This window comes from Python bivittatus, unplaced genomic scaffold (assembly GCF_059951505.1).
Source record: "Python bivittatus isolate LINGU-HERP-01145 unplaced genomic scaffold, Pbiv_v1 ctg000480_np1212, whole genome shotgun sequence".
Lineage (NCBI taxonomy): Eukaryota > Metazoa > Chordata > Lepidosauria > Squamata > Pythonidae > Python > Python bivittatus.
This window is the reverse complement of record NW_028277075.1, coordinates 78,128,862-78,156,645: the sequence shown is the minus strand read 5'-3', so window position 1 is coordinate 78,156,645 and position 27,784 is coordinate 78,128,862. Positions and strand designations below refer to the sequence as shown.

At 38.4% G+C, this 27,784-nt stretch overlaps 1 protein-coding gene across 3 annotated transcripts in view; it reads left to right on the top strand.

Annotated features, from left to right (window-relative positions):
- The window catches only part of SMARCAL1 (SNF2 related chromatin remodeling annealing helicase 1), a 36,668-nt gene extending 9,654 nt beyond the window's left edge, over window positions 1–27,014 (top strand). For 2 of the 3 annotated variants that reach the window (XM_007420160.2, XM_088146396.1), the window contains exons 7-18: window positions 2,214–2,397; window positions 2,504–2,654; window positions 3,615–3,773; window positions 6,587–6,652; window positions 12,950–13,090; window positions 18,066–18,284; window positions 19,707–19,777; window positions 20,906–21,008; window positions 22,495–22,677; window positions 23,722–23,822; window positions 24,947–25,046; window positions 26,697–27,014. In XM_007420160.2, coding sequence (XP_007420222.1) covers window positions 2,214–2,397; window positions 2,504–2,654; window positions 3,615–3,773; window positions 6,587–6,652; window positions 12,950–13,090; window positions 18,066–18,284; window positions 19,707–19,777; window positions 20,906–21,008; window positions 22,495–22,677; window positions 23,722–23,822; window positions 24,947–25,046; window positions 26,697–26,888 — 1,670 coding nt within the window. In that variant the 3' untranslated portion in view covers window positions 26,889–27,014. The remainder of the gene's footprint in view (window positions 1–2,213; window positions 2,398–2,503; window positions 2,655–3,614; window positions 3,774–6,586; window positions 6,653–12,949; window positions 13,091–18,065; window positions 18,285–19,706; window positions 19,778–20,905; window positions 21,009–22,494; window positions 22,678–23,721; window positions 23,823–24,946; window positions 25,047–26,696) is intronic. The other variant, XM_025163587.1, reaches the window with a different exon arrangement.
- Window positions 27,015–27,784: the final 770 nt, after the last annotated feature.

The following is a 27,784-nucleotide window of genomic DNA, read 5'->3' as shown; positions in this document are numbered from 1 at the left end:
TTCTGTATTTTAGGACTTTCATTTCTTTAAAAAAAAGGTTGAGAAATATTCATTGTTTGTAGGGCCTAATACAGTACAGCAATATTTTCATTGCTTAAAGAAAATTGCTGGAATCAAGCTCACCATAAAATGATGCTTGGATTGTGCTTTAAACCAAAACCCTGCTATTTACCTTTCTGGTGAATTATTCCGCCATGCCTGATGAACTTTCTGTAAGTTCTTATAGACTTACCAGTTTTTGCTTCTGGTAAATATGGCTTCACTTTGCTACTGCATTCATTACTTCCATATATGTTTTCCACTTTATTTGTGGCTGCCCTGTTGTAGTTGGCAATATTATTCATGAAATAATTTTGGGTGGATTGGAATCCTTTCTTAATTGGGAATGCACGTATACATATACACCTACAGTGCACACACATATACAGTTGCAAGAAAAAGTATGTGAACCTTTTGGAATTTCATGGTGTCTGCATTAATTTGTCATAAAATGTGATCTGACTGTCATCTAAGCAAAGAGTATTGACAAATATAATGTGCCTAAAATAATAACACAAAAACAATTCTGATCCTTCATCTCTTTATTGAGAACAACCATAAAAATCTCATAGTGCTAGTGGAAAAAGTTTGTGAACCCTTGGAATCAATAACTGGTTGACCTCCCCTTGGCAGCAATAACCTCAACCAGGCGCTTCCTGTAGCTGTGGATCAGACCTGCACATCGTTCAGGAGGGATTTTAGCCCATTCTTCCTGGCAGAACTGCTTTAGCTCTGTCATATTCTTTGGACGTCTCATATGTATGGCTCTCTTCAAGTCATTCCATAGCATCTCTATTGGGTTGAGGTCTGGGCTCTGACTTGGCCACTCCAAAAGGCGGATTTTGTTTTTCTGAAGCCATTCTGTTGTGGACTTGCTCCGGTGTTTTGGGTCATTGTCCTGTTGCATCACCCAACTTCTACAGAGTTTCAGCTGATGTACAGACATTCTCACATTATCCTGAAGAATTTTTTGATACACTTGGGAATTCATCTTCCCCTCAATGACTGCAAGCTGGCCAGGCCCTGATGCAGCAAAGCAGGTCCAAATCATGATGTTTCCTCCACCATACTTTATGGTTGGGATGATGTTTTCATGATGATATGCAGTGCCCTTTTTACGCCAGATGTAGTGCTGCATGTTCTTTCTAAATAGTTCAATCTTTGTTTCATCAGTCCACAAAACATTTTGCCAATACCGCTGTGGAGTGTCAATGTGCTCTTTCGCAAACTTCAGGCATGCAGCAATGTTCTTTGTAGTAAGCACCAGTTTCCTCCGTGGTGTCCTGCCATAGACACTCTGTTTGTTCAGTGTTTTACGTACTGTAGACTCATGAACAAAGATGTTAGCCAGTTCCAATGATGCCTTCAAATCTTTGGCTGTCACTCGGGGTTGTTTCTTTACCTCATTGATGAATCTTCGTTGTGCTCTTGGGGTCATTTTGACTGGGTGCCCACTTCTTGGTAGAGTAGCCACAGTCCCAAAGTGTCTCCATTTGTAGATTGTTTGCCTAACTGTAGAGAGGTGAATTTTTAAGGTCTTTGAAATCACTTTGTAACCCTTTCCAGCTTTATGTAAATCAACAATTCTTGATCATAGATCCTCTCAAAGCTTGTTTTGGTGAGACATGGCTCACATAAGCATATTCTTCTTGTGTGGAGCAACTCAAAAAGTTTGAGTGGTTTTTATCAGTCATCGTAGCTCTAGTCCGCACCTCCAAACTCATTTTCTTAACAAGACTCCAGGTATGCTAACACCTGACTCCAATTAGCTTTTTTGAGGTCAACTAAAGGGTTCACATACTTTTTCCACTAGCACTATGAGATTTTTATGGTTGTTCTCAATAAAGACATGAAAGATTAGAATTGTTTTTGTGTTATTATTTTAGGCACATTATATTTGTCAATACTCTTGACTTAGATGACGGTCAGATCACATTTTATGACAAATTAATGCAGAACATCATGAAATTCCAAAAGGTTCACATACTTTTTCTTGCAACTGTATATCAGTTTCTAGGAATTGAGGTGAATAGGCATGATCTGTGTGCTGATTTCAGCTCATAAATTAACATCCTTTAAGCTCAGGTTGTTAGCTGCCCAGAGTTAATACGTAAGATGGGGGACCATATACATGTTGTAATTCAATCTATCTGTTCTGTCAATGTTCCTTCCAGTTGAACTAGTAAAGAGCCTTCCAGAGGTCGAGCTGGAGCCGCTGTCCAAGCCAGTAATAAAAGCCTTTCTTACACAATTTGAGAAATCTCTCTCAAAAGCAGAAGATACCCTGGAAGCAGACCTTGCAGAAGTGGATCCTACACTTGTGGCCAGCCTTCTGCCATTCCAGAGAGAAGGCGTGAAGTGAGTCAAGTCCTCAGCCCTCTGAGAGAGCACAACCTGTGCCGGAAATGTTGGCACTGACAGACTTATTAGCAACGGCCTTGCTTTTCCCTTTTGTCGCCGACAGTTTTGCTATCTCCAAGGGAGGTCGCTTGCTCCTTGCAGATGACATGGGCTTAGGGAAAACCATCCAGGCAATCTGCATTGCTGCCTATTATCGAAAAGAGTGGCCCCTGCTGGTGGTAGCTCCTTCTTCGGTGAGATATACCTGGGCTGAGGTAATGTCTGCATTTGCAGAGCTTTGCTTATCAGCAGTGCTTAGCTTCTGCATTCTGAAAGATGGTGTGATTCAGGGAAACCAGAACACAGTAATAGGGAAAACAAAGTCCTTATTAATTTTCACTCGCTTCAAATCTGATAAAACTATAGGAAACTGCTATCCTTTAAGGTTGTTCCTTTATTGCTGTTTTGTTTTCATTAATTATTCAAAAAGGGATATAAGAAATGGAGATTGTAGAGTCTATAAGTACTCCAGTTTGGGATTTAAAAATAGATGTATGAAAAATAGAGGGGAAATTATTTTACCCTTTAGGGTACATTTCAAGGACAGCCCAAGATTTTTTATCCTTGGCCTTCTCACTCTTCATTTTGGGCTTGCCTGCTTTTTTGAAGAGTGACCTGAAAAAAGTTATATACCCCTGGTTTATGGCTTAGTGTTATGTATAAATCAGACCACTATGGCTTGTTCAACAAATCATGGTTAAAACAAACTGTGTTGTGGTGCAAACTGTCCTTATCAGTTTGAACATTTTGAATGGAACACCGTACTGTTGCACTTGTTTAGCTCCAACACAGATTGGGCCATTTCTCTGAAATATTAATTGCATTGTAAGGCATTTTTTAAGACAAGAGGATGCCATATTTAAAGGATATGCTTATTTCTAGAAGGGGAGGAAAAACAAGAAATTAAGTCTCAAAGCCAACTTACCACCTGAGAAGTAATGCAAAGGTATTATTATTTCTAAAATTGGCTAGTTTCAATTTCCTATTTATGACAGTCGAAATAATGGCTAAATTCAGGTGTATGTTGCAGGGTGAGTAGGGTTAAGTATTGCACAGCACTTTGCAGACTTAAAAAATGAGCTATATAAATTATATCAAGACCTTTTTTAATCAGCTGTAATCTTTAGGCCACTGAGATGATTTTTTTTCTCTTTATTTTTTCTCTATTTCTTTAGGCTTTCCATAGATGGCTTCCTTCCCTGTGCCCAGACACCGTCAGAGTCATAGCAACAGGCAAAGACTGCTTGTTGGCAGGACTGATTACCATTGTCAGTTTTGACCTTCTCAGCAAGATGGAGAAACAGCTCAAAACCGCCTTCCAAGTTGTGATTGTTGTAAGTAGTCCTCAGGCAGGTGACCCAAATTTTGATGGGCTGTTCAGACAGAGGTGGGAAACCTGCTCAGCACAATGGGAGTAACATTCAGCTACTTACTGTGGATAATCTGGACTTAAAACCTGTCTCAGCTGTTGGCCTGATAGGATAACTGACCTTCAGGCTAACATTTGCATAGGATATGTTAATGCTTTATGTTAAGATTAAAATCTCTTTTTAATCACCATTTCAGGTAAAACAAAAATCTTTGACTAGTCTGCTATAGGTAAAAGGTGACCATGAACTCCGTTCTTCTATTGTTGATCTTGCTTGTTAGAAGTAAGTCCTGATCCTCATGAGACATACATAGGAATCATTCTGTCAAGTTTTTTGATTTGCTTTCCTGTCTTATGACCAAATCATTAATCAACTCCTTGTTTTGATTTATATTTGACTCTGAGATGTTAAAGTAGGTGGCTATCATTTTCTCATGTCTTTGTTAGCAACAAGAGGGTCTATGTATTTGTTAAATTAAAAGCTTGGTTTATCCTGATAATGAGATTTTGATAAAGTGCTCTCATGAACTTGAATGATTCACAGTTGCCTGGAATTTTGGTAAAACCTTTAATTGCTCGTCTACCTACATGGGATTAAGACAGTGGCCTGATAAGGCTTGAACTAAACTAGACAAGGCAAATGATTACTGACTAGATATTCTGGGTAACAACTCCTGTAAATCACACTCAGAGTGGCAAGACTTACTAGTAAATTTTGGCACTGGTATGCTACAAACTACAATTCGCTGGTATGCTACAAACACAACTTAAGCCCATTTTTACCCCAGAATACTGACACTCTTCTATGCAAGCTAGAATCTTTAATCTAGAGACTGCCTTGCAAGTTACCATGCTGTTACCCGCATCCTACCAGCTAGGAGGTCAAAGCAGTGTGCAATATATATAGTTGAAGTGGAAGACATAGTCTATGTTTGGCTGTAATGCTAAACTTGAGATGTGAAAACAGAAAATTGGGAGAACATTATTCCCAACTTTGGGCTTCTCTCCTCCTGCCATTTTTCTATTCCCTCCCCCCAGTTTTTTCTGCCCCCCCCCCCGGATTTTCTTTTCTTGGCATTCATATCCAATTATACTTTAGGTTTATTGTTGTGATTTTGAGCTCATATGCTTCTCTTTCTGTACAAATGAACACAAAACTAAATAGAGGTTGTTAATCTGATTTGCTGGCTTCTTTTTTAAAAACTGAAGTCACAGATGGAGGCTGGCCATTTCTTTATAGCAATCAGGTTGAGGGGCTACTAGGACGCTTAGTTCTCTATGCTTTGAAAAAATCTCATTTTCGCCAATCTCAGTGGCTCTTCCAGGATCTGCTTGCTCTACAGGGAAACATACACCTGTTAGCCTTCCTTCTTATGCAGATAGCAACTATGTAAATACGTATAACTTTGGGAAGGGAAACATACCATACTATATGGCTGTTTAGAAACTGCCTGCCTTCCCCCAGTTGGTATCTTCATGTTAGTACAACATAAATACAGGTAGTCCTTGGTTAATGATTGCAATTGGAACCAGGAACTACGTTGCTAAGCAACACAGTCATAAAGTGCAATATCACATGACCGTGCCAACTTAAAACTTATGACGGCAGTTCTGGCAGTCCCAGTTGCGGTCATTAGGCGAATCCCGCGCAGTCGTTAGGTACAATGCCACATGATCTCCATTTTCTACCTCCTTCTAGCTTCTTCATTGACTTTGCTTGTTGGAAGCCAGCTGTGAAGGCCACAAATGGCCATCATGTGACTGCAGGACACTGCAACTTTCATAATTGCAAGACAGTTGCCAAGCACCCAAATCACGATCATGTGACTGCAGGGACGCTACAATGGCTGCAAGTTCGAGGACTGGCTGTAAGTCTCTTCATTCAGCACTGTTGCAACTTCAAACAGTCACTGAATGAATGGTCACTAACTGAGGTCTACCTGTAATTGGGGCAATCCATGAATCTCTTGTATAAATAAATATTGTTTAGTTATGCTCTTGTTGACTATCTTGTGGAGTTCCAAGTTTGTATTTCACGTGAAATGGCCTCCATGGAGTGTTCTGCTTTGCCATTTCTGTCTTCTATCCTCCCTCTACTGGTGACTGGCATTAGCATAATCTTATCGCTAACCAAGCCCGAGAAAGCAGCATCTTAGAGTTGAAGGGGGGTCTATTATCCTTTCTCTGCATGGCTGCTTACTTGCTGAAATGCAAACAAGATGAGTACACTTTCAGAGACATTTCCAATTTCCTCCTTGTCCTGAAGCTCAATCTCCTAACAGCACTCAGGAGAGAGTTCATTGCAGAAAGGGAGCTCTCAAATGGTAGGTTATTATCTACCTGGTGAGCCTTTAACAGCAAACCAGTTGGTTCCTAATTAGATTTCCTCCTTTCTGATATTTCTCATTAACCCCTTCATTTGGAGAAGTTGGTATAGCGGGGGACTGATAGTTATCTGCATATAAAATGAGGTCTTGTAATAGCAAAAGAATAATAATAGTTTAGAAGGGTTTTTCTTCCTCTCCCCTTGTATGCCTGGCTGCGATTGTTGATCAGAAAGCATAGACTTTTGTGAACATTCTGAATAATTTCCATTCCCAATAAATTACCTTGTGTTGTGTTTCTCATTCAGCATGTTGTTGTACCCATTGAGATTGATCTATTTTTCTGATATAGCATAGTACTTAAAATACATCCAAACTATTTCTTCAGAACTGGACCCACAAGTTGTTTTACTACTGTTCAAAATTTATTGTGTCTCCATTTTTCCAATTTCAGGATGAATCCCATTTTCTTAAGAATGGCAAAACTGCTCGATGTCGGGCTGCAATGCCTCTCTTAAAGGTGAGTATGTGAGTTCTGAATGTGGGAACTATTTGGCACTATGGGTTCAAAATGCCTGGGGTATAGGTATGCACGTTAGAAACTTATGAGAAGGTTAAAGATTTTCAGGAGCAACATTACAGTGACAACTCAAGAGTTACAGTTTAAACATCTCCCCGAATGATGCGGTGAAACGGCCTTGACTCTAAAGCAGTGTTTCTCAACCTTAGCAACTTTAAGACGAGTGGACTTCAGTTCCCAGAATTCCCCAGCCAGCCATGCTCTAAAGCCTCATCTCATCATACCTTCTCATTATGAAACAGCATAAATGTAGCAGCAGCAGATTTCTTTCTTCTTCTTTTTTTTTATTCTCAGATGGTTCTTTGGCTTCAAAGAAAAGAACCCAAGGTTGTTACTTGCGGGCAAGCTGTATCAGCTCTTAGCTCCATTTCTTGTGTTGGAATAATTACAAAAGCATGTATTCTTGCCAGAAGTCTCTGATATGGAAAGGTTACATGTAGCTGATGTAATGGTATATGGGAATGACCTTGGGAGACAGGAGGAAGAGCTGCAGCCTAGACAAGGGTCTGATAAACGAAATCTGAGTCTGAAGGGGGATGGAGGTGGAGAAAGCATCTCAGAAGGGACCCTCCCTAGTTTTCGGGAGAGTAAAAGGAAGGGATGGGAGGGGTACTTTCAAATTTGCAAGATTCTGTTACTGTACCCTTACAATAAAAGTAGTGTTAGTACTCGTGGTTGGTGCTTCTTGTCTGGAACTACCTTGAAGGGCTGACAGTTCCTAATCTGGTGTGTTCTTTGTGAATCGGAATGTAGTGTCTTATTTGCAGCTGCTGTATTCTGATAAGTTCATTAAGCCCGAACAATTAATTTTGTTTTGTATCACAGAAATCACATAGAGGTGGGGGGAGAAAAATACCCTAGGAGAAATATCCTGACTTTTATCAATTCCTTCCTATATTTTCCAGGGTTTTTTTTCATGTACTTTTCATGCAGTTTTCTGTTTTGAGTGATTGTGTGGATAGTGTTTCAGGAGTCCCTAACTCCTTGCCAAGCAGCTTTTCTTTATCTTACCTTAACTCTTGTCTTGTTATTTGCAGTCTGCAAGCCTAACCCTAACTCATTCCAGCTCTGCCATAGTCAGTGAATAAAATGGGCAATTTTATTTTTCCTGTTTAGTTGAACTTTACAGCAATACACACACGCACGTGCGTGCACACACACACACACACACACACACTTACTTTGAAAACTTGGTTTATCCTCATTTAAATGATTTGCTGAATAATAAATTTAATTATCAAGTTCTGAGATATGGAAAGCAATTTCAAATACTGAGGAATTCCTAGTCATACAGTCAGTCCCCGAGCAGTGTTTTCAAGCAAAATTAACCTGAAGAATAATGATCCATCTATATTTGTTATCTTAGCCACTAACAAAGCTGGCCCGTCTTGTCTGGACTTGGGAGCTAAGGTGGATTGGGTCTGGTTAATATTTGGATGGGAGGCTACTTTGGTATAGCTGCCAAGTAAATGGCACAGTTGTGTCCATGTAGTCACCAGGAGTTGAGTTTGACTAAGAGGATCTTTACCTTTTCCTCTTTGTTTGCTATAAATATTGATCTGCTAGTATTCACCAATTAAGATGAAAACACCGAGGGTGCTAGTTCCTCTTCTATGACTATTTAGTATGGGCCTTGTAAGTATCAAAAGTAATGTGAAAATAATGGCATGTAATCAATAATAGATTAAAAAGCAGGGTTGAAGTTTTGAATTCATTCAACTGTTAAAGAGCAGATCTGAAAACTGCATTGGGGAAAGGAAAATTGGCACCACTGTAACTTTAAAAGCTTTCTCTTAGACTTCAGTATCAGTTACACATTGATAGCTTCTTAAGATAAAGTGGTATTTTGTACCATCCATTTTTAAATATAATTTGCTAAGGAAAGGACTTTAGAACAGTGATATATAGACACTTCAGATAGGCCCATGTATAAAACATGGGTCTAAAGTCTAAAATTCCATAAGTTTCAAAAGCAATTATGAACAGAAATATTCTTTGTATCTCCACTGTAGAATTCTCAATCATCCATGATAAAGTATTGATGCTCCCTTGCTAAAGATTTAGGCAGCCTGTATGAAAGTTATGAATGTATAATATAGTCTCCTGAGTTAGTTTCATATCCCAAATTGGAATATGAATCAAAATCAGTTGGAGTTGGGCAGCATCCAAATTGAATTAAATAAAATGCATCCTCATCATTGGAAATGCAACTTGCACAGTTTGGGGCTGGCAACAGCCCAAATACTCTAAAGTGCACATCCAGGCCATGCATAGTTTATCTAATATTTTTCCATCTCTAGAAGAGTTACTGTCAAAATGTATCTTCCAGATCATCAAGGCTCAAAGAGTCTGTATCCTCTACTTCTGTATCTGGTCTTATTTTATTTCTTTCAAGACGTATATGGCCTCCCAACTCACAAAAAATACAACTCTAGGTAGCATACAACAATAAAAACAAATATCATATCCCAACAACAAAAACAAAACATACGGGGGGGGGGGGAGTAACATGCACCATATCCCAGGATGAGATGGAAGCCCTTTTTAAGATGGAAAGCCCTTTTGTTTGCAAACTGTATTAGATATCATCATCATCATCATCATCATCATCATCATCATCTCCTTTAATGGCAGTTTACAACATAATAACATAAACTGAAACAATAGTAAAGCATTCCAATTTACTGAACCCTACCCAACTGATGTTAAATATCCAAACATGGTCAAAACCCTAATCCAGATCACAAGAACCAGCTTGTTTCTATAGTTTTCCTGAATGATACTGTTTGATTCCCATTTATTAGACTAGCTTTGGAGTTCCTATAAACTCATCTTTTTCCTGTTGATCTTTGATGAAATTGCTGCTCCAACTTTTGCCCTGGGTGGAGCTGAAATGGTAAATCTATGATGCTTTGAACTAGCCCTGCTCAGGCTTGTCCTAGACAACTGCCAATGAAAGCTACTATTAAGAGGGTGATCTTGTCCAATGAGGATATCTTGCAGATGTCTTCTTAATGGCCTCATAGTTAATTCCAAATTCCTTATCTATCTAGATTATTCATAGCTCAGCTTTTCATAAGCCAGTCTACCTGGCATAAGTCATTCAGCCAATCAACAGTGGAGATGCTGGCTACAAAAGAATTTGAAGAATGCACAAAAGTGCCTCCTACTTAGAGATGCTGTAGTACTAAGGAGATAATGCAGGCTCCATTATTTATTGCCTCTTTCTCTGCCTTTGATATTCAACATTTCTATAATAGACTTTTCCTATAGTGTGTTAAAGTTGCGTTGTTTTGTAGAGGAAGTGACTGAATACCCTTTGTTTATAATTTAAATCAATCTCAACAAATACACCTGCTCCAGATTCTTCTCAAGATACAGTGATCCTTCTTGGATGTGATCTTTGTTTAATGGTATATCTATTTTCTAAAGCCAATGTACTGACTTTCTCCTTTGTGCAACACCTAGCACAAAGTAGAACATGGACTAGTGGAATACAGTAAGGATTCAGTTACATTGGTACACAAAGGTACTAGAAGTTCTGCAATTCTTACTCTCTAATCATTTATCATTGAGTTATAATCAATTACGTGGGTTAAATTACTTACTTAGATAATTGTGATGAATATGGAACATGAGCTTAATGAATTACAAGTCTCAAAAATTTGAATGGCGCACAGTTAATGAAACTTGTATGAAGATGCATATTAATAAAGCATTGGTTATATTGTAGTGCTGTAATGCCATATTATGCAACTTTTCAGTATATAGTGACTAACATTCATCCACTGGAATATGGGAAACAGTGGCTACTGAATTAGTTTTTCTTGGCATGTTTAATGGCAACAGCTTTGGAAAATATGAGCCGTGTGCCATGTGCAATTATAGAAACAGTGTTATGGCTTCTGAAAGTTCATCTGCAGCATCGGTTTACCTCCGATAGTAACTAACATGGACCTGATTTTTTTGTGCTTCAAGAAGTATTATTCTTTACTGGTCTGGGAACCTGAGAACTTGATGCCCAGCTTTATCTATCAGAGAACCACTCACTGTTATTGAATAACTAGGGCTTTAATATTTTTAAAGATTACTGACTCTATCAGAATCAATTTTTTTAGTCAGAATGTATTCATAAAAATTGTCTGCTCCTTGTGGTTTTCTTTTTCTTTTACCTATGGTTAAGTGCTCACGATGCTCTTTTTATTCTGCTTAAAGCTGGAATGTATGCTGGCATCGAAAATCAAACGATAGCTATCTTTGCATCTATTCAGTGTTGGGTGTAATTTGCATATCTAGTAGTGATGGTGGGACACAATAATAGATTTTAGAATCTAACCTTAGGCTTCTTTCAAAGTTAGCACTGTAACTTGTATCTATTCTGTTTTATGACAGAAATGAAATAGTTAAAAAGCAAATACAGTCTCCCAACTAGTCTGTTTTCTTAAGAAGAGCGTCTGCGTTAAATTCATTATCGGCTGTTTTCATGTTGTGTCAGTCAGAACAACATTCACTTTAAATGCTAATCAGCTGATTAAGGCAGGAGAGGTTGGCATCTGGAGGATGATTAGAATTGTATCTGCAGCACAACATGGATTTTAATAATCACCATGATGCAAAGCACAGCAAATGGCATATTGAATACCACAGGCTGTGGAAATCTTTTTAAAAACTCAGTAAATCACTGCATGGAAATAGGGCACTTTTGAACATTCAGTGGTTTTACTTTTTAAAAACTTTCTTAGTATGCTCTTCATTCAGCCTTTTTCACTGGAGGTTGTTGGGTATTTTATGAGAAGATAAGATATTCCAGTATTCATACAGTCTCTTATCACTGACACTGTAGCCCACTTATTTGCAGAAAAGGTTCAAAAACAGAGATTCTACCTGTTTCCTAGGCACCTGTGTTTAATTTTTGCTGTCCCTGTATTTAGCCTAAAATTTCCTCTGAGTTCTTCCTTCAGTGTAATATATGCTATCACCTGCTGGTAGCAGCTGCCTTATTTCAATATAGATGAGATAAACAATGAGGAACTCTGTAGGTGCTTTGGACTTCAGTTATCAGCATCTGTGATCAGCATGGCTGCAGGAGAGAGTTGCAAACCAAGATAACTGAAAGGCACCGTGTTATTTTCCCCTTCCATAGGACAAGTAAGTCAATCTTTCTGTGTACAGGTAGTCCTTGTTCAGCGACCACAGTTGGGGCCAGCAGCTCTGTCGTTAAGCAGTCATTAAGCGGGAAATCATGTGACCACAACTGTGTTTTCCTTTTCCCCACTTCCCCACCCTTTGGAATGCGCACCCCAGCGCTGGGATAATTAGCAAAAAGGGAATTAATGTTTGTATTTACATTCATTGGAGAGAAAGGATTACAAGAGAGTAAGTCACACAATGGGGAACACACATAGAAAGCAATGCAATGGTGCCAGCAGCCGTGAGCATGCTACAACAGCCCAGTGTATTTCCCATTGTGTACCTGCTTACTTTCTTGTCATAATTCCTCTCCAGTCTCTCCACTCTGCATGTGAGAAGGGGGGAGAAAAACAACAGTTCAGGGACAGGACAATGCATGTTGACTGTAATAGCAATCACATGACTAAGAGATACAAAAGCCATAAATGCGGGCATTGGTTGTAAAGTCATTTTTTCAGCACCTCCATAACTTCAAACATTAACTGAACAAGGCAGTCGGTAAGTGAGGACTACCTGTACACAGAAATAACAATATTCGAAAAGCAGAGGAAGACCATTTCCATTTTCTTGGATACACTACTGTTGATCCAACAAGTGCCCCTTTTCATCAAAAACATTTCAAAGAGAAGCTCCTACATGAAATGGCTGAATTAATAACACTGAAACATTTGATTCTCTTTATTTAACTGGAATCAAGAAGATGCAACCTGTACATAACCTGTACAAGCATCAGCTAACAGGAAAAATGTTGTAAGATACTCTGTTTTGACTGCTGTCTAGCATATAAATGTTATAAATAAATAAAAAAAATGTTATTTGAATGTTCAAAGTATGATGCTGCAGTGAGACTTAAAAGTGTTCTTTCGCACAAATTGCCTCCGTATCTGATTAAGAGTGACTTGCCTACAGCTACCGCCTCATGAGTTGCCAGCAGAGGTGAGATTAAAGCAAGTTGACATCTGCGTCCACCTTTTCTGACCAAGGAGGGTTTTCCCCTCCTCCTCATTGCTTGGTATAATTAACTTTTACAACATTGTTCCCACGCAGGCTGCCAAACGAGTAATCTTGCTGTCAGGGACCCCTGCCATGTCACGTCCCGCAGAGTTGTACACACAGATTGCAGTGGTCCAACCATCCTTCTTCCCTCAGTTCCATGCCTTTGGGGTCCGCTACTGTGATGCTAAACAGGTAATCTGGGTATACTTGGATGTGAGCCAGGAAAAGGTTATTTTGGAATCATCATCTTGCATGCTGGGAAGCATTCCATGCCCTGTATAGATTTAGCAAATTTGGTTTGCAGATTCCTTTCAACAAAGAATCACTTTTTAAAGGATAATCCTGCAGCCCCAACTGGCTGTAGATGCATGCACTTATAATTGTCTTGAGTATTTTAAAAAATGAAGCCCTTATTAAATGGAAATGAAATTGAGTACTCCTTGAGCAAGTGATAAAAGCTGAAAAGTCTTAGCAAAATATGAGCTCTATTGTCACGGTTGTACCTCCTGTACGTGGGCTTTGGTGTTAAATTCTTGGCCAGAATCTTCCTTTTATCCAGAATGCCTTTTTAATAGCATCCCTAAAGAATCTGCCATTTTGTTTGCTTTGTAGAGTTTCACAGGTTTTTCCAAAGTCCTTTGACCATTCATATTCATATAAAGATTCATATCTTTACACTACAGAAAAGTTTCATCCAAAGAGTAACTGTAACAACTTTCTGTGTAATGTACAGACACGTAGGCATGGTTCCCACAATTATTAGTTAGGATTTCCTTGTTATTGTTTGTTGATCAAACTGTAGTAGCCTCATTTATACATAATGTGATTTGTTTGATGGGTTAACTCTATGTGTAACCCAGAGCATGGAATGAGCAAGGTAGAAAGGAAATCTAGCCTTGCCTCTTCCTTATCCTTCTCGAATTGGAGCAAAAATTAAGAAGAGCTTACTATGGGTGTTTAGTACAGATCATTTGCTCCCCTATTTTTCTCCAGCACCAGGATTCATCTATTTAATCCTCTCTCTCCAAATATGAGTCATGGAAATGTTCATGGGTAGCCTGTATTAGTAAAAAAGATAAGTGAATTACATACCCTGAATAGATGAGGGTATGGTATATTGTTGTGGGGGGTTTGGTTAAATTTCAAGCACAGTTGTAAGGGGTAGTGATCTAAGGATAGCAGGATCTAGACATTATGTCAGTATACATGTTTCCCAGAATAGGTCTGCCATTAGTTAGCATGGAGTCCTTGGGGTTCTCTGAGCTTGGTTGTTTTCTTGCAAACGTTTTGTTACCCGGCTAGGTAACATCTTCAGTGCTAGAATGGGATGGGGTTTGCCATCATATATAAACAGAGGGCATGCCAGTGTTGGTGGGGGTTTTGTTTTATTTTTTCCTTCTGGTAGTTCCTTGATTAGGGTATTGTTTACTGCTGATGTCTGGTGATAATCTTGGTGTTAATCTCTGCTTATCTGGATGATGATTGCTGGTGAGGAGATATTCTGGTCTTTTGTTTTCCTTCTATTGTCTCTTTTGAATAGTGTGTAGATGTTGTTTATCTCTATGTGCCTGTTGATGGCTGCCTTGTCTGAATACCAAGCTTCCAAGAATTCCCTCGCATTTTTGGATTTAGCTTGGTCTAAGATGCTGACAGTTTCCCACTTGAAACTATGGTTAAGTCTGTCCATGTGTTGTGAGATTAAGGAGTTTTCATCATGTCTTCTGACTGCTAGTTGGTGTTCATGGATGCGCTCTGCAAGCTTTCTGTCTGTCTGTCCTACGTAGCGGTTGCTACAATCCTTACACTGTATGTTGTAGATGACTCCTATTTTTTCTTCTTGGGCTACTGGGTCTTTTGGTTCGCTTAAGATGTTTTGGAGGACTTTAGTTGGTTTGCGTGCTATGGAGATGCCATGTGGTTGTAATAGTCTGTTGGTAGTTTCTGAGACGTTTCTGATGTATGGAAGTATTATCCTTTTCATAGCTTGTGTTGGTTGTGTTGTAGCAGATTGAGTGGTCAGGCACATTTTGATAAAGTTGCGTGGATATCCATTTTGTTGGAAGATGTTGTATAGGTGGTCTCTTTCCTTTTTCTGCTGTTCTGGGTTGCTGCAATGCGTTTGTGCTCGTTTGAATAATGTTCTTACGCAGCTCCTCTTGTGGGGGGTTGGTAATGTTACTTTGGTAATGGAGTACTTGATTAGTGTGGGTTATCTTCCGATAGACTTGGGTTTCTAATTTGCTGTTGTTTCCTCTGCTGATGAGGATGTCCAGGAAGGGTAGCGCGTTATTGTTTTCTTCCTCTCTGGTGAATTTTATTCCTTTGAAGATGTTGTTGATGGTTTCATGTGTCTTCTCTAGTTGTTCTTTTTTTATTATAACAAAGGTGTCATCTACATACCGGATCCATACTTTAGGTTGTATGTGTGGAAGTGCTATAGCTTCTAGGCATTGCATTACAATCTCTGCTATGAGTCCTGACAGTGGTGATCCCATGGGTGTGCTTCTGATTTGTTGGTATATTTGTCCATCAAACTGAAAATAGGTAGTGAGGCAGGGGTGGATGAGGTCCATGATTCTGGGTATTTCGATCTAGGTGTATTTGGTTAGGTCGGGTGTGTTGTGTAGTACTGCTGATATGGATTCTTTCACTAGTTCTGGGTTTATGGATGCAGTTATATTAGTTAGTGTGACACATTAGTGGAGAAGGCACTTCTAGAATAGAAAAAGGATGCCAGATCCCCCAACCTGGGCATTCTCCAGATGTGTGGCTTTCAACTTCCAACTAGAATGGCTTTTGATGAGAATTTTGGGACTTCAAAGATATACCTCTGGAGAGCTCCCCAGTTGGGAAAGGCTGCAGTAGGTCCTGGTAAATTGTTTAGGGGGGTTTTTTCTGCATCCATCAATTTTTTTCCACCATTGTTTCTTTGCTTCTCTGTCTCTCTCCTGCCCCCTGCCCCCAGTGTTCAAGTTACTGGTATGGAAAGTAGGTAGGAAAGAATTGCTGGGTGCCAGAATACTGTAAAATCCTTCTTTCCACCTTTAGATATCTTCCCATTGTATTCTTGCAATAGCATTACAAGGCAAACACAATTTTGCTATATAATAATGCTGCACCAACATAGCCACAGATACTTAAAAATCATTACTATACAGTAATAAAAAATGAGATAGTCTTAATATAAACCTCATCATCTTGGTTAAAGAAAATTCTGAAACCCAAATAATTTTTTTTAAAAAAATCTGTTTAAAAGGAATTGATTTAGCTTCATGGCCAAAAGCCACAAATCAGTGGCAAAAGCAATAAGCAAAAAATGCAGAATTATTTTATTGGTTTATGATCCAACTCCTTGGCACATGCTCTTTAAAAAATGTCCACATGAAATGTCACCTGTTTTTATTTATGAGCCAAAGCTCGCCAAAGTAGATGCTCTGGAGTCATTTTTCACAACAGCCAGTGATAATAGTTTCATCATTCAGATATGAAATAGTGCAGCCAGATAATCTCTGATGTTCAGCTTTGAAAGCGTCAGAAGTTTTTGGTAAAAAAATGTAATGAAGAAACACAAAGCAGAAAGAAGCCACTCTGCATATTGCCCCGTGGCAGGGGTGGACCACGTTCATGCTTGTGGAATCTTTGCTAGCCCCTGAATTCTGCCACCTGTGACCAAGTACAACATAACAGCTCCAGTGGGGCACTGGGGACCTTTAAGCCAAAGTTCAGCCCAGGAATTTGTGATCCGCATCTGATCCCAGTCTACATAAGAACCACTCCTCCCTTATTCTCCTCAGCTATTTGTTTTAAGTAAGAAGCTTTTTTTGTTGCTGGTTGTTAAGAGCCAGTAATCCCACCGCACATCACCCAGAGATGTGTTTGAATTAGACTTGCTAACAGGACTACAAAGAGACTGACATTCTGAGAGAGTGCTAAAAAGTATAAATGAGTACTGAAGATCTCCGCTTTAGTTAAAATGCAAGTCCTTACAACTGGGAAGGTGTTCTTGAAAAGGCCTGGGTCTCCTGGAATCCGAAAAGTCAGAAACAGAATGATTTCAGGGCTCAGAATTATTCCTGCCATCTTCCTCTATGCAGGTCACTCAATTAAATTAACTTTTTCAGTGTAAAACATGAGGTGTCTGGATATATGTTATGAAGGATATAATTCCTGTTTGCCTTTAACATATAAACAGCAATTCTGAGAATCTTATGTACGCTTAAGTCATACTGCAACTTACATGAGAATGGGGAAAAAGATTACTATATGTATTTTTCATAAATTCAAGTTCCTCAGAAAAATAATTTTTAAAAGGTCATTTTCATCATGTGTGGGACACATCTGTAGTCACAAAAGTGCATGTGTTGAATACAGTGTATTATTAATATATTTGAGTTGCAAGCTAAAGATGTGTACCCTAATGGACTTTGAATACAACATGCAAAAGTTTTCATTCATGCTTCTCTCCCATTTGGAGAGAAGTTATATATAAAAAAAGACACGATAAAAATCTAATAATAATTTACTGTACTAATATCTATTAAAGCAAGCGTTGTTTATATCAAGCTTATATTGAAAATAACATGCTACATGTTAATTCCAAAATGATACAAGTGTTATATTGTTGCATATGACATAATTTCAGATTAAACAAAAAATATCCTCCATGCATGGTTTGTTAAAGTAGGGTTTTACTGTACTGCTGTTCCATTATTTCCTAAAAATAAAGCTTGGTACTTCCTTGACTTTGAGCTAAAGAGAATTAAATAATATTGGATATCGTGCAGTCCAAAAAAGTAAAGCCCTTGGGAGGAAAAGAAGGAACCAAATGATTTGGAATAATGAATTCATATGGGCACAAGACTAATTTACATAACTGGAAATGTCAGGAACTTTTGAATATTGAGGTTCTGAACGGAAATTTTAGATAAAGAAGCCTGGGGTAGATAAAAAGTGTCCAGGCAATTCATTGTTTAAACAGAGTAAGAGGACAAAGTATAAGAATTGTTGGAGGAGGTTGGGGATATTATTTGCATATTGTTCGTGACCCAGAAAGTAAACTAGAGTACTGTTTTGATTTTTTAACCTGTTTTAAAATGTTTATTTGCTCATGTGGGAAAGATTCTAGCTTTGCACTGCAACTCATATTAATGTTCTGTGTGAATTTCAGCGGCCTTGGGGATGGGATTATTCTGGATCTTCCAACCTTGGGGAACTGAAGCTTCTGTTGGAGGAATCTGTCATGATCCGTCGCCTGAAATCTGATGTGCTTTCTCAGCTTCCTGCAAAGCAACGCAAAATGGTAGTGGTAGTTCCTGAAGGCATTAATACAAGAACCAAGGCTGAGTTGGCAGCGGTTGCAAAGGAAGTGGCAAAGGGCTGTAAGACTGTAAGTCAAAAATATTGGTCTAGAATATGGCTTTATTTAATCAGAACGCTAAAACACAGTTTGAAAATGCAAAACATGGCTTGCTTTTCTTCTAAATGGATTTCTGCTTACTAACTATAATTTTAATTTATTTTTCAAATGGTTATTTTTCAATTCACATACTGTTGGTAAACTCTAGCTATGAATGTTGCTACATCTCAGAATGGTACTAACGCATGAAGAAAGGATATATCCAATGAGTTTCTAAAGCTGTGCGCTTTAAAACCAAACAAAGAGAAGCGGCAAATCCACTCTGTGCTTTCTCTGTTGTATGTTTGAAAGCTCAAACCATAGTACTGACTCATCATTATGGTTAGCATAAAGTAGGGCTTGGCATGATATGCTTATGTTTGTATGGCTCTATACAGGTGAGAGGTGGTTCTGTCTGAATGGGTTTGCTATTAGGTAAGATCATTGGCTGTGCAGGTTTTATGAGGGTTTTCCCATTTGGTAGATTGGAGGGGAGACAGAGTAACTTCCGTTAAGCCCTGCCATCATTTGAGAGGCAACTACCAGAAGATAAAGTTTATGGGTGGAAAATCTTAAGTCAAGTCCATTACACATGTTATGCATAGGGTGTGTCTTCAAATGGATCTAGGACAAACACATATCAGTGGGGAGGAGGACACGTAATAAAGTTAAATAATGAAATGTTGCAAGTCTCCATGTGCTTGTTCACTGCTACTTTAGAATGAAAGAAAATCAAAGAGTTTCATAAATAGAGATTTCTTTTTCTATTAGAGCTATTTAATGTCCTTAGGACTCTTTGATGCTTTAATTAAAGCCTTATGATTTCTAAAATAGACATGTTTTGAGTTGCAAAACTGAAAAGTCTATAGATGATGTAGAGTCCACTGATATCCATTTTTTGAAACTATGATAAATTACAGAACTGTGGCTATAGAAATATGCTATGTGATAAAGTTATTTTCAATATTGGACAATATACATTAGCCATGGGGGAAAAGGAGGTTACTAAGGGACTCCCAAATAGATAACTGTTTCACCTTATGGTAGCTTCCCACTCCTAGTGACTAAGAAATTGGTGCCGATTGTTTACAGAATTTCACAGTTGTCAAACTTCGCAAATGCTGCTAGTTTCGGGGCATAGAATTGGGGTTTATAAATCTCTGAGAGCTGTGCCTTTTTGTCTTTGTTTTAATGAGATCAGTTTTTGGTATGATTCCTAATCCTAGATCACCTAATAGTAAAAACCAAAAGGAGGACAGATAGGTCCGAGTAGTGTTTAATTTGTATTGGGTTGAATATGCAAATTAGAGGTTTTAGGAGTAAAAACAAGGTACCCCAAAAAGTTGTTGTGAATCCTTCTTACCATCTGAGTTTGCAGGTATCACCAGTGAGTTTTTCAAATAACTTTTTCAGAAGCAAGAACAGAAGGAAGCTCTCATTATGTTCTACAACAGGACTGCAGAAGCCAAAATTCACTGTATCCTGTAAGTTGCTGTTTTGGCATGTAATGTCAGCAAAATAACTGATTAATCCTGACTATAATGGAAAAGAAACTGCAAGATAAGCTTGATTTGCTGGGAACTTAGAGAAATGTCTGTTAGAAAACTTAAGAATTCTAATGGAAGTGTTTGTATTGAGCCAGTCTGATGAATTCATTAGAGTTGTGCTCAGTGATACAAATACCAATTGTTCTCATTTATTTTTACTTAACATTAATCACTTTTATTAGGCAGATTCATTTTTATTGTGGTAACTGACTTATATTAAAGTAATAGAGTAAAAGCAATTTGAACACATTAGTACATATGTGGAGATTGCTAACGGTAAGATGAACTGCCAACCATGCTACATTGAATTTACTGTTACTTTATCTTAGAACAAAAAGTGTTCCACCTTTGCTTAGTTTGCTGCTAAAAGGGTTTGAATCCTCCAGGCTGTGAATTTGGGGAACGGCATGAGAAGAGATGCTAGGTGTTACAGGAATCTTTGTAGAAGTCACAGTAGAGTAAGATGTGAGCCATCTTACCCAGCAATACCGAGACTTCTTTTTGAGAGGGAATTTTTCTGTATCTGCCCTCATGAACTGCTAATAGTAAGACATCAAACTGTGTTAGCATAAAAGTCTTGTGGTATTTGTGAAGGGTGAATTCCTCAAACAAATCTGATTTCCCCATGCAATCTTTGTAAAAATGTGACTACGTTTTGGATGGAATTCTGTGTCCAAAAGCCTTTGCTTAATTTTTGCCATGGCCTGCTCATGACCGCAAGGCTAGCAATACCTGAAGATAGTATCCACAGCATTGTAGTTGCTCCAGTTTTTGGAAGATTGATAGCTATTGGCCAGAGTTAGCTATTGAAGAAGCCTTTGGAGGGAAAATTTAGCTTTAACCAATAAAGTACTTGACCATACTCTCAGTTCTACATTATTCAGCACTGCCTTTGTGTAGATGGAATGGCAACTAATAGATTTTTAGCTAGTACTTTTGACCCAGCATTTTGTCTTGTAGTGCCAAAAGCTCTGGTCTAAACTGTTATTTGGTTTCCATGATCTCAAGTGCCTGGGAAAACGATGCTATTTGTGTTTATTGAGTTTTCTCTTTCCCTAATTATAGAGAATATATCCTAGAGTTATTGGAAAGTGGAAGACAGAAATTTTTGGTATTTGCTCATCACAAACTAATTTTGGATGCAATCAGTGAGGAGCTGGAGAGAAAGGTAAATTTGCTGCTACATTTATTATATTTACTTTCTTCATTTAGTACTAACATAATGCAAAGACTTCTGCCATCTCTTCTCAGAACCACCTTCTACATATGTTCTGATTTCCATCTTGTCTCCTATTTTCCTGAATGCATAAAATACAGACTTAAGATAAAGGGATCATAACTATGGATTAACAATATCAAGAGGATTTTAATAGAAAAAGAAGTCTAGTTATCAGATCTTATACTGCAGACCAATTCCATGTGTCAAACTGTGGCTTTGAAATATTGGCTGGTTTAAATAGGCATGAAAAGCAAACCTGTATAATATTACAACACCATGTATAATGCTACGGGTACAAAGAAATAAGAATAGCAACTAAAATGGCATTTCCAATTTACTCAAAGTGTTTCTTGGTTTGGTTGCTTTTTTTTGGCTGGCTAATTATCTGATGCAGACAATTACCTCATCAAGAATCTACAAATACTGGCTTCTTTGTAAATGAGATTTAATTGCAGTCTTTTTGGGTCTAAGACAAGCACTGGTGCCTATAATGTTTATGACAGTCTTAAGTATATGGCATGGAAGTTTACAAATAATTTTAGGTAACCTTTTTTGCTACTCACCAAGATTAGAAAGTGTTTGCTATAGCATTGAATTGGATGTCAGTATTGTGCAAATGTATGGCCAGTTCCAGCCAAGATTTCAGTTTATTTATTATTACATGACATTACATTTGTATCATACTTTTCTTGGTGCATACCTGACTTGTTTTCATAACAATAACTGTATGAAGCAGAGTGGGACTCAAAGTTACCCAATGAACTCCATAATCAGGTTATGACTTGAAGATGGATCTCCCTGATCCTAGTTCAACTCTCTAGTTAATCATAGTTATATCCTTTTTCCTGAGACCTGGAGATGTTCTCCTCTTATTTTAACCCCACAACAACCCTGTGAGGCAGGCTCTAGTTGAACATGAGGAAAACAGAGGACCCTATACTGAGGCAGGTGGTGGTGAACCCCCTTTTGCTGGATACTTTCAAGCAAAGGCTGGGTAGACATTTGTCAGGAATATTTTAATTTGAATTCCAACACTAAGCAGGAGGTTGGACTCAGTATTCTAAATGATCTAAATGACGTTTTGATTCTACACATCAATTCTACACATTTAAATTCTACTCATGAAACCGAGTCTAATAGCCTGTAGTTATTTTGAATGCTGGGTGATGTGTAATAACTAAAAATGAGCATATGTGGAATGTGCCTAATGTTTGGCTATGGGGCCACCTAGAAATCTGTTTACTTGGCTCTAAATGACTTGGACACAAATGGAACTTAATTAAGCCCAAGTGTAGCAACGTGACTTGCAATCTGTTGGCTCTGGAAAGCTTAGCTTGGCATGGTGAGAATGAATCTTTCCATTTTCAGACAGGTGCTAAGAAAGAAGCAAGCCCTGATGACAAGTTACTCTTTGTAACCTCACCCTCTCTTTCAGAACATTGGGTTCATTCGTATTGATGGTTCCACTCCCTCAGCTGAGCGTCAGTCCCTCAGTCAAGAATTCCAGTTCTCCGAGAAGCTGTCTGTGGCTGTCCTCTCCTTGACCGCAGCTAATATGGGGCTCACCCTCTCATCTGCTGACTTGGTTGTGTTTACTGAACTGTTCTGGAACCCTGGGGTAAGATGACTTTGGCTGGCGGTACTTCTACTAAAATGAGCTATTCATTCATTCATTCATTCATTCATTCATTCATTCATTCATTCATTCATTCAATAAATTTACATGACTAACATTTAAAACAAAAATAAAAACAAGATAAAATAGCCAAAAACTAAAAACAACATCATCATTGTGCTTAAAGTAGAAAATATAGGGGGAAATGAGTTACATACAGAGAAGGAAGAATTTAGCATAGAAACAGTAATTTTGCTTCACATAACTTTCTACATAAACTAATAGTTGCAATCCTTTTAGACTGACGTTAGCCTTCTAGCAGAATTGCTTTATAGCTATGGTTGTTGATGAAACCTGTGGGGAAAAGTGTCGCCTGGAGGCAAGTGTTGTGTATAAGATTCTTTAGTTCCACTCTCCTTGACTGATTTTATGTTAGAGTGCTCTTTTAGAAAAACTGTTTAAACCATTTTGCTTTATTAGCTCTCTTATTATTAAAAGAAATCCATAGGAAATAGGGGTAAACATGCTTCCCTTAGCACAGAGAACACCAAAAAACTTCCTTGGAGTCTCTCCATGTGATTTAAATGATGAAAAATATGGTGGAAATCACCTTGTTAGTCTTCACTGATAGAGGCCGTTTGCATATGGAAGGAAGAGGGACAGGGGTAGTTAGTATGTTTGTTTCTGCTTCCCTTTCTTGCATGTAAAAGATCAATTTTCTAATGTCTGAAGAAGGTTAATGAATTATTCTTGTGATGAAAATGGGAGTACACCAAATGATCACCTAATTTATTTAAAATCATTGTAAGAATAGCCACATACTCTCTGAATCTTGGTCTCTAAAACAGGAGCATTAGGAATTTCAGCCACCCATTCTCTTTATTTTAAATACATTTTGTCACCCACTTGAAAGTACTATTGCACTTATGCCAAACACATTATGTCATTGGTTTATTGTTTATTTATTAGCTTATTGTTTATTGGTTTATTGATCATAGTAGCTCTGTTTGTTTTTTTCTAATTTGTATATTTGACTTTTAAATGTAGGTATTGATCCAAGCAGAAGATCGGGCACACCGAATTGGACAGACTAGTTCTGTGGATATCCATTATTTGGTAGCAAAGGGCACAGCAGATGATTACTTATGGTAGGGAGAAGAACGTGTTTCTTTGCCTTCGTTCACACTGTGAATTGTGACTATCATCCTGAGAAAATAAAGGATACTTAATTAGGAGTCTTGAGGTCATTTTTACTTCTGTGGTAATGAAATGGCACATCAGCATTGTTTTCTGATCCTCCTCTTGCTGTCTCTTTTTCCCATATGTATTCTGACCTCATCACTATGACAGGTAATGATAAAGTACTTGGATTCTAGGAACATGCAATTGCAGAATTTTACTGCAGAAATTGAAATTGCTTTAATGTGGTTGCTACTCTAACCCTGCAACACTCCTCATGGTGTTTCAGATGGAGGACCTAAAATCCAAGTGTTGAAATGGGATGGACCTATTCTTGGCCAAAATGCTTTTGAATTTGCCTTATGCCTCTTCAGCAATTCATGTAAATGACAGAAATGTTTATTGCATTTATATGCTACTTTCCTTCAGGAACTTAAGGCATGTACATGGAATTCCCATCCAATATTATCTTTATAACAATTGTGTGAGATAGTATAGGCTGAAGTTTAGTGACTGCCTCAAATCTGCCAATAGGTTTTATGGCTGAGTGAGGATTTGAATTAGGATATTCCTAGTCCCAGTCCAGTACTAATGGTTATATCATACAACCTTCTACAAGAAAGGTTGAATACATATAAGTTTGTAGGAAGTGGCTCACCAATAGACTTTTCCATCAGAAATGGAAGTTAAATTGTGTAGAGTTTTCTTAGTGCTTCATGAAGTTCTGAGAGGCCCAATATTGCCATACATGGAAAGTTAGGAACAATAATTTTTTCATTTTCTTCTAAACATCTATCCATGAAATGGTTAGCAGAAGAGGAGAAGATAAAATTGTTTGCTGCAGTGGAAGTAGCACTCTTGTTCAGTCACAATAGTAATTGGGAAACTTAGCTAGCTGAAGACTATTTAATGCATGACATCTGTTGTTTTCTCTTGCAAGCAAATTAAATAGTTCTTTCTTATGATTTGTATGATTATAATAGTAAGGTGATGTTTTAGCCTAGTTATAGCAGCCATTTTTAGTATGCAAACAATACTGAAGGGCTGTCCCTTAGTATGTTTTGATAATTGAAATTATTGTATTTTCTACTAGGCCAATGATTCAAGAGAAGATCAGAGTGTTAGGTGAAGCTGGTTTATCAGAAGCTAAGTTCTCTGAGTCAGCGGAAACCACAAATTACTATATCTGCAAGGTAAACTACTGTATGGCAAACAATGTTCAATAATTTAATGTAAGGTAGTTCTTCTTAAGATACATAATACTTTAAGCAGTAAAAGGAGGAGGAAAATGGGGACTATAATACATACCTAATCTTTAGAGCAGAACTGGGGAACCAGTGGCTCTCCCAGAATCCTTCACCCTTGCCTCTGCTGGCTAGGACTGATGGATGAATTCAGAAGGCCACTGGCCCCCTATTCTTGCTTTAGAGAAGCAAGATTAATAATGGGAGAAGGGATAGAGACATGTTAGGGCTGCAGTTAAAACAACAAATAAAAAGTTCTGATGTGACCAAAATGACAGGGAACAATTTTGAAGTAAAACCTACTGCAGACACTAACCATCTTCTGAGGCTAAGATTGGCAGTTGACAGACCTATGGCCACATGTGCTTTTGTTGTTGTTCAGTCGTTAAGTCATGTTCGACTCTTTATGACCCCATGAACCATATTGCGCCAGGCCTTCCTGTCCTTCACTGCCTCCCTGAGTTTGCTCAGTTTCATGCTCATTGCTTCAGTGATGCTATCTAACCATCTCATCCTCTGCCGTCCTCTTCTCCTTTTGCCTTCAATCTTTCCCAGCATCAGGGTCTTTTCCAGAGTCCTCTCTTCGCATTAGTATCGCAAAGTATCTGAGCTTGAGCTTCATTATCGATCCTTCCAATGAGCAATCAGGGTTGATTTCCTTTAAGATTGACTGGTTTGACCTCCTAGCAGTCCAGGGGACTCTTAAGAGTCTTCTCCAGCACCACAGTTCAAAGGCATCAATTCTTCGGCACTTAGCCTTCTTTATGGTCCAGCTCTCACAGCCATACATTACTACTGGAAAAACCATAGCTTTGACTATGCGGATCTTTGTTGGCAAGGTGATGTCTCTGCTTTTTACTTCAGCTTAATTTCAGAAGACTTCTACAGGTGATAAATTCAGACCTCCATTAACTCTCTCTTTCCCATAGCCTGGTACTTTAGAAGGAGAGGAGAGGAGAGGAGAGGAGAGGAGAGGAGAGGAGAGGAGAGGAGAGGAGAGGAGAGGAGAGGAGAGGAGAGGAGAGGGAGCTCCAGAGAAGCACCCATCCACTTTTGCTTATAGTCCTATTCGGTTCTTTCTTTAGCCCCACTCACTCAAATGGCCTCCAGAAGCTAAGCTCCTGACTAGGACAGCTATATGAAGTTTATGGATTTATTCAAATAAAACTTGTCAGCATGTGTGTACAACGCAAGTGAATTGATATTTCCCCAGAAATACAGCACAGTTGGGAAACACTAACTATTCTACTATCTGCAGATTACTTATGTATGGCGTCTTTTGGGAGATGAGTGCCCATGCCTGGTTCAAAGGAAGGCACCTCTTGGATGCGGTGCTTTTTGACAAACTCTTTCCTTTGTTGCTGAGAGATTTGTCCACTAGTTTCCCGTGTCTCTCTTATTTTGTTTCGGATGGCAGGGAGAAGTAGATAAACACAGTATCAGTTCAGTCTTCTTTCTAATATTTGACGACTTTTTGCATTTCCATGCATTTCCTGAGTTAATTTTCTGGACCTATGTCTTACTGATAACCATAGTTGCTTTGTTAGAAAGAAACAAGTCGTCAAGAGTTTGACAAAGGCTTTCTCTTTAATTTCATAGGAGGACACCAAACAGCAGACCATTTTAAACCTTTTCCAGAGGACCTTCTCAGAGGATATGGATGACATGGATGAAACCTTCCCTGTGGAGACAGTGGGTGTACGTGAAGATTCTGGGCGAGAAAACTCACTGAATAATAGAGCAGGACATTTTTTCTCAGCAAGCCCATGCAAAAAAAAGCGTACTCAATAATTTGTATGGAGGCACAAATATTATAGAATTATGCTTATTTTTATTAGTTAAAGTATCATTTAAAGAGAAAAAATCAGTGCAATCAGTAAGTGATCTGATTGTTCAAATAAACTATTTTTAAATGGCGTTCTTGAGTTTTGTATTCATGATAATTATCCTTATTTTTATATAATAAAACGAATTTCTGTTTTACTGACTTACCAGTCACTTGTAGTTCAGACCTTTGCATGTTGGAACATAGTGGGACTGAGTCTGAGGTAAGTATGTTTTCAGATTGAAATTCAAATCCTATCAACTATTGAAAGACAAAGCTCTAATCATAAGAGTTCTGAAAGTTCCAGGATCATGTATCTAAACATTTACTTTGAAGTGCTTTTTTCCCCCTCAGGATAGGCCAGAGATTCAACATAAATAGAGTTTTTTGCCAGTGGAAATTGGAATTTGGCCAGAATTGGAATACTAGTTTGTCAAATAATTTCATTAACAGATTTTTGTTCAAATGTTAAGTTTCAGTGGAAGCCAGATGATTGCACTGACTTGAAACAAGAGTCTGCTTATTTATCGTGGGGTATGTATATATACCATATTTTTCTCTTGTGTCAGAGCATGTTTGCAAATTGAACTTGACAGCTCATCCACACATCTCCCCTGCCCCAACACCAAGATGGTCTGTGCATGCTGTTTGTTGAAGACATATACTCACAACCAAGCCTCCATCTTGGTGCCAGCCTGCTGGTGAAGCACATGAAGGTGATCCAGCAGAAAATTAGTGTTGTCCTTTGGAAAATGGAACAACCCTTTCACTGTGCAAATTATCTATGCCATGTGGAAGAGAAGCCCAAGGAGGTTGGTGATATGTGAAGTTCCAATTCCCCACTGCAGAACTGCCCCATCCA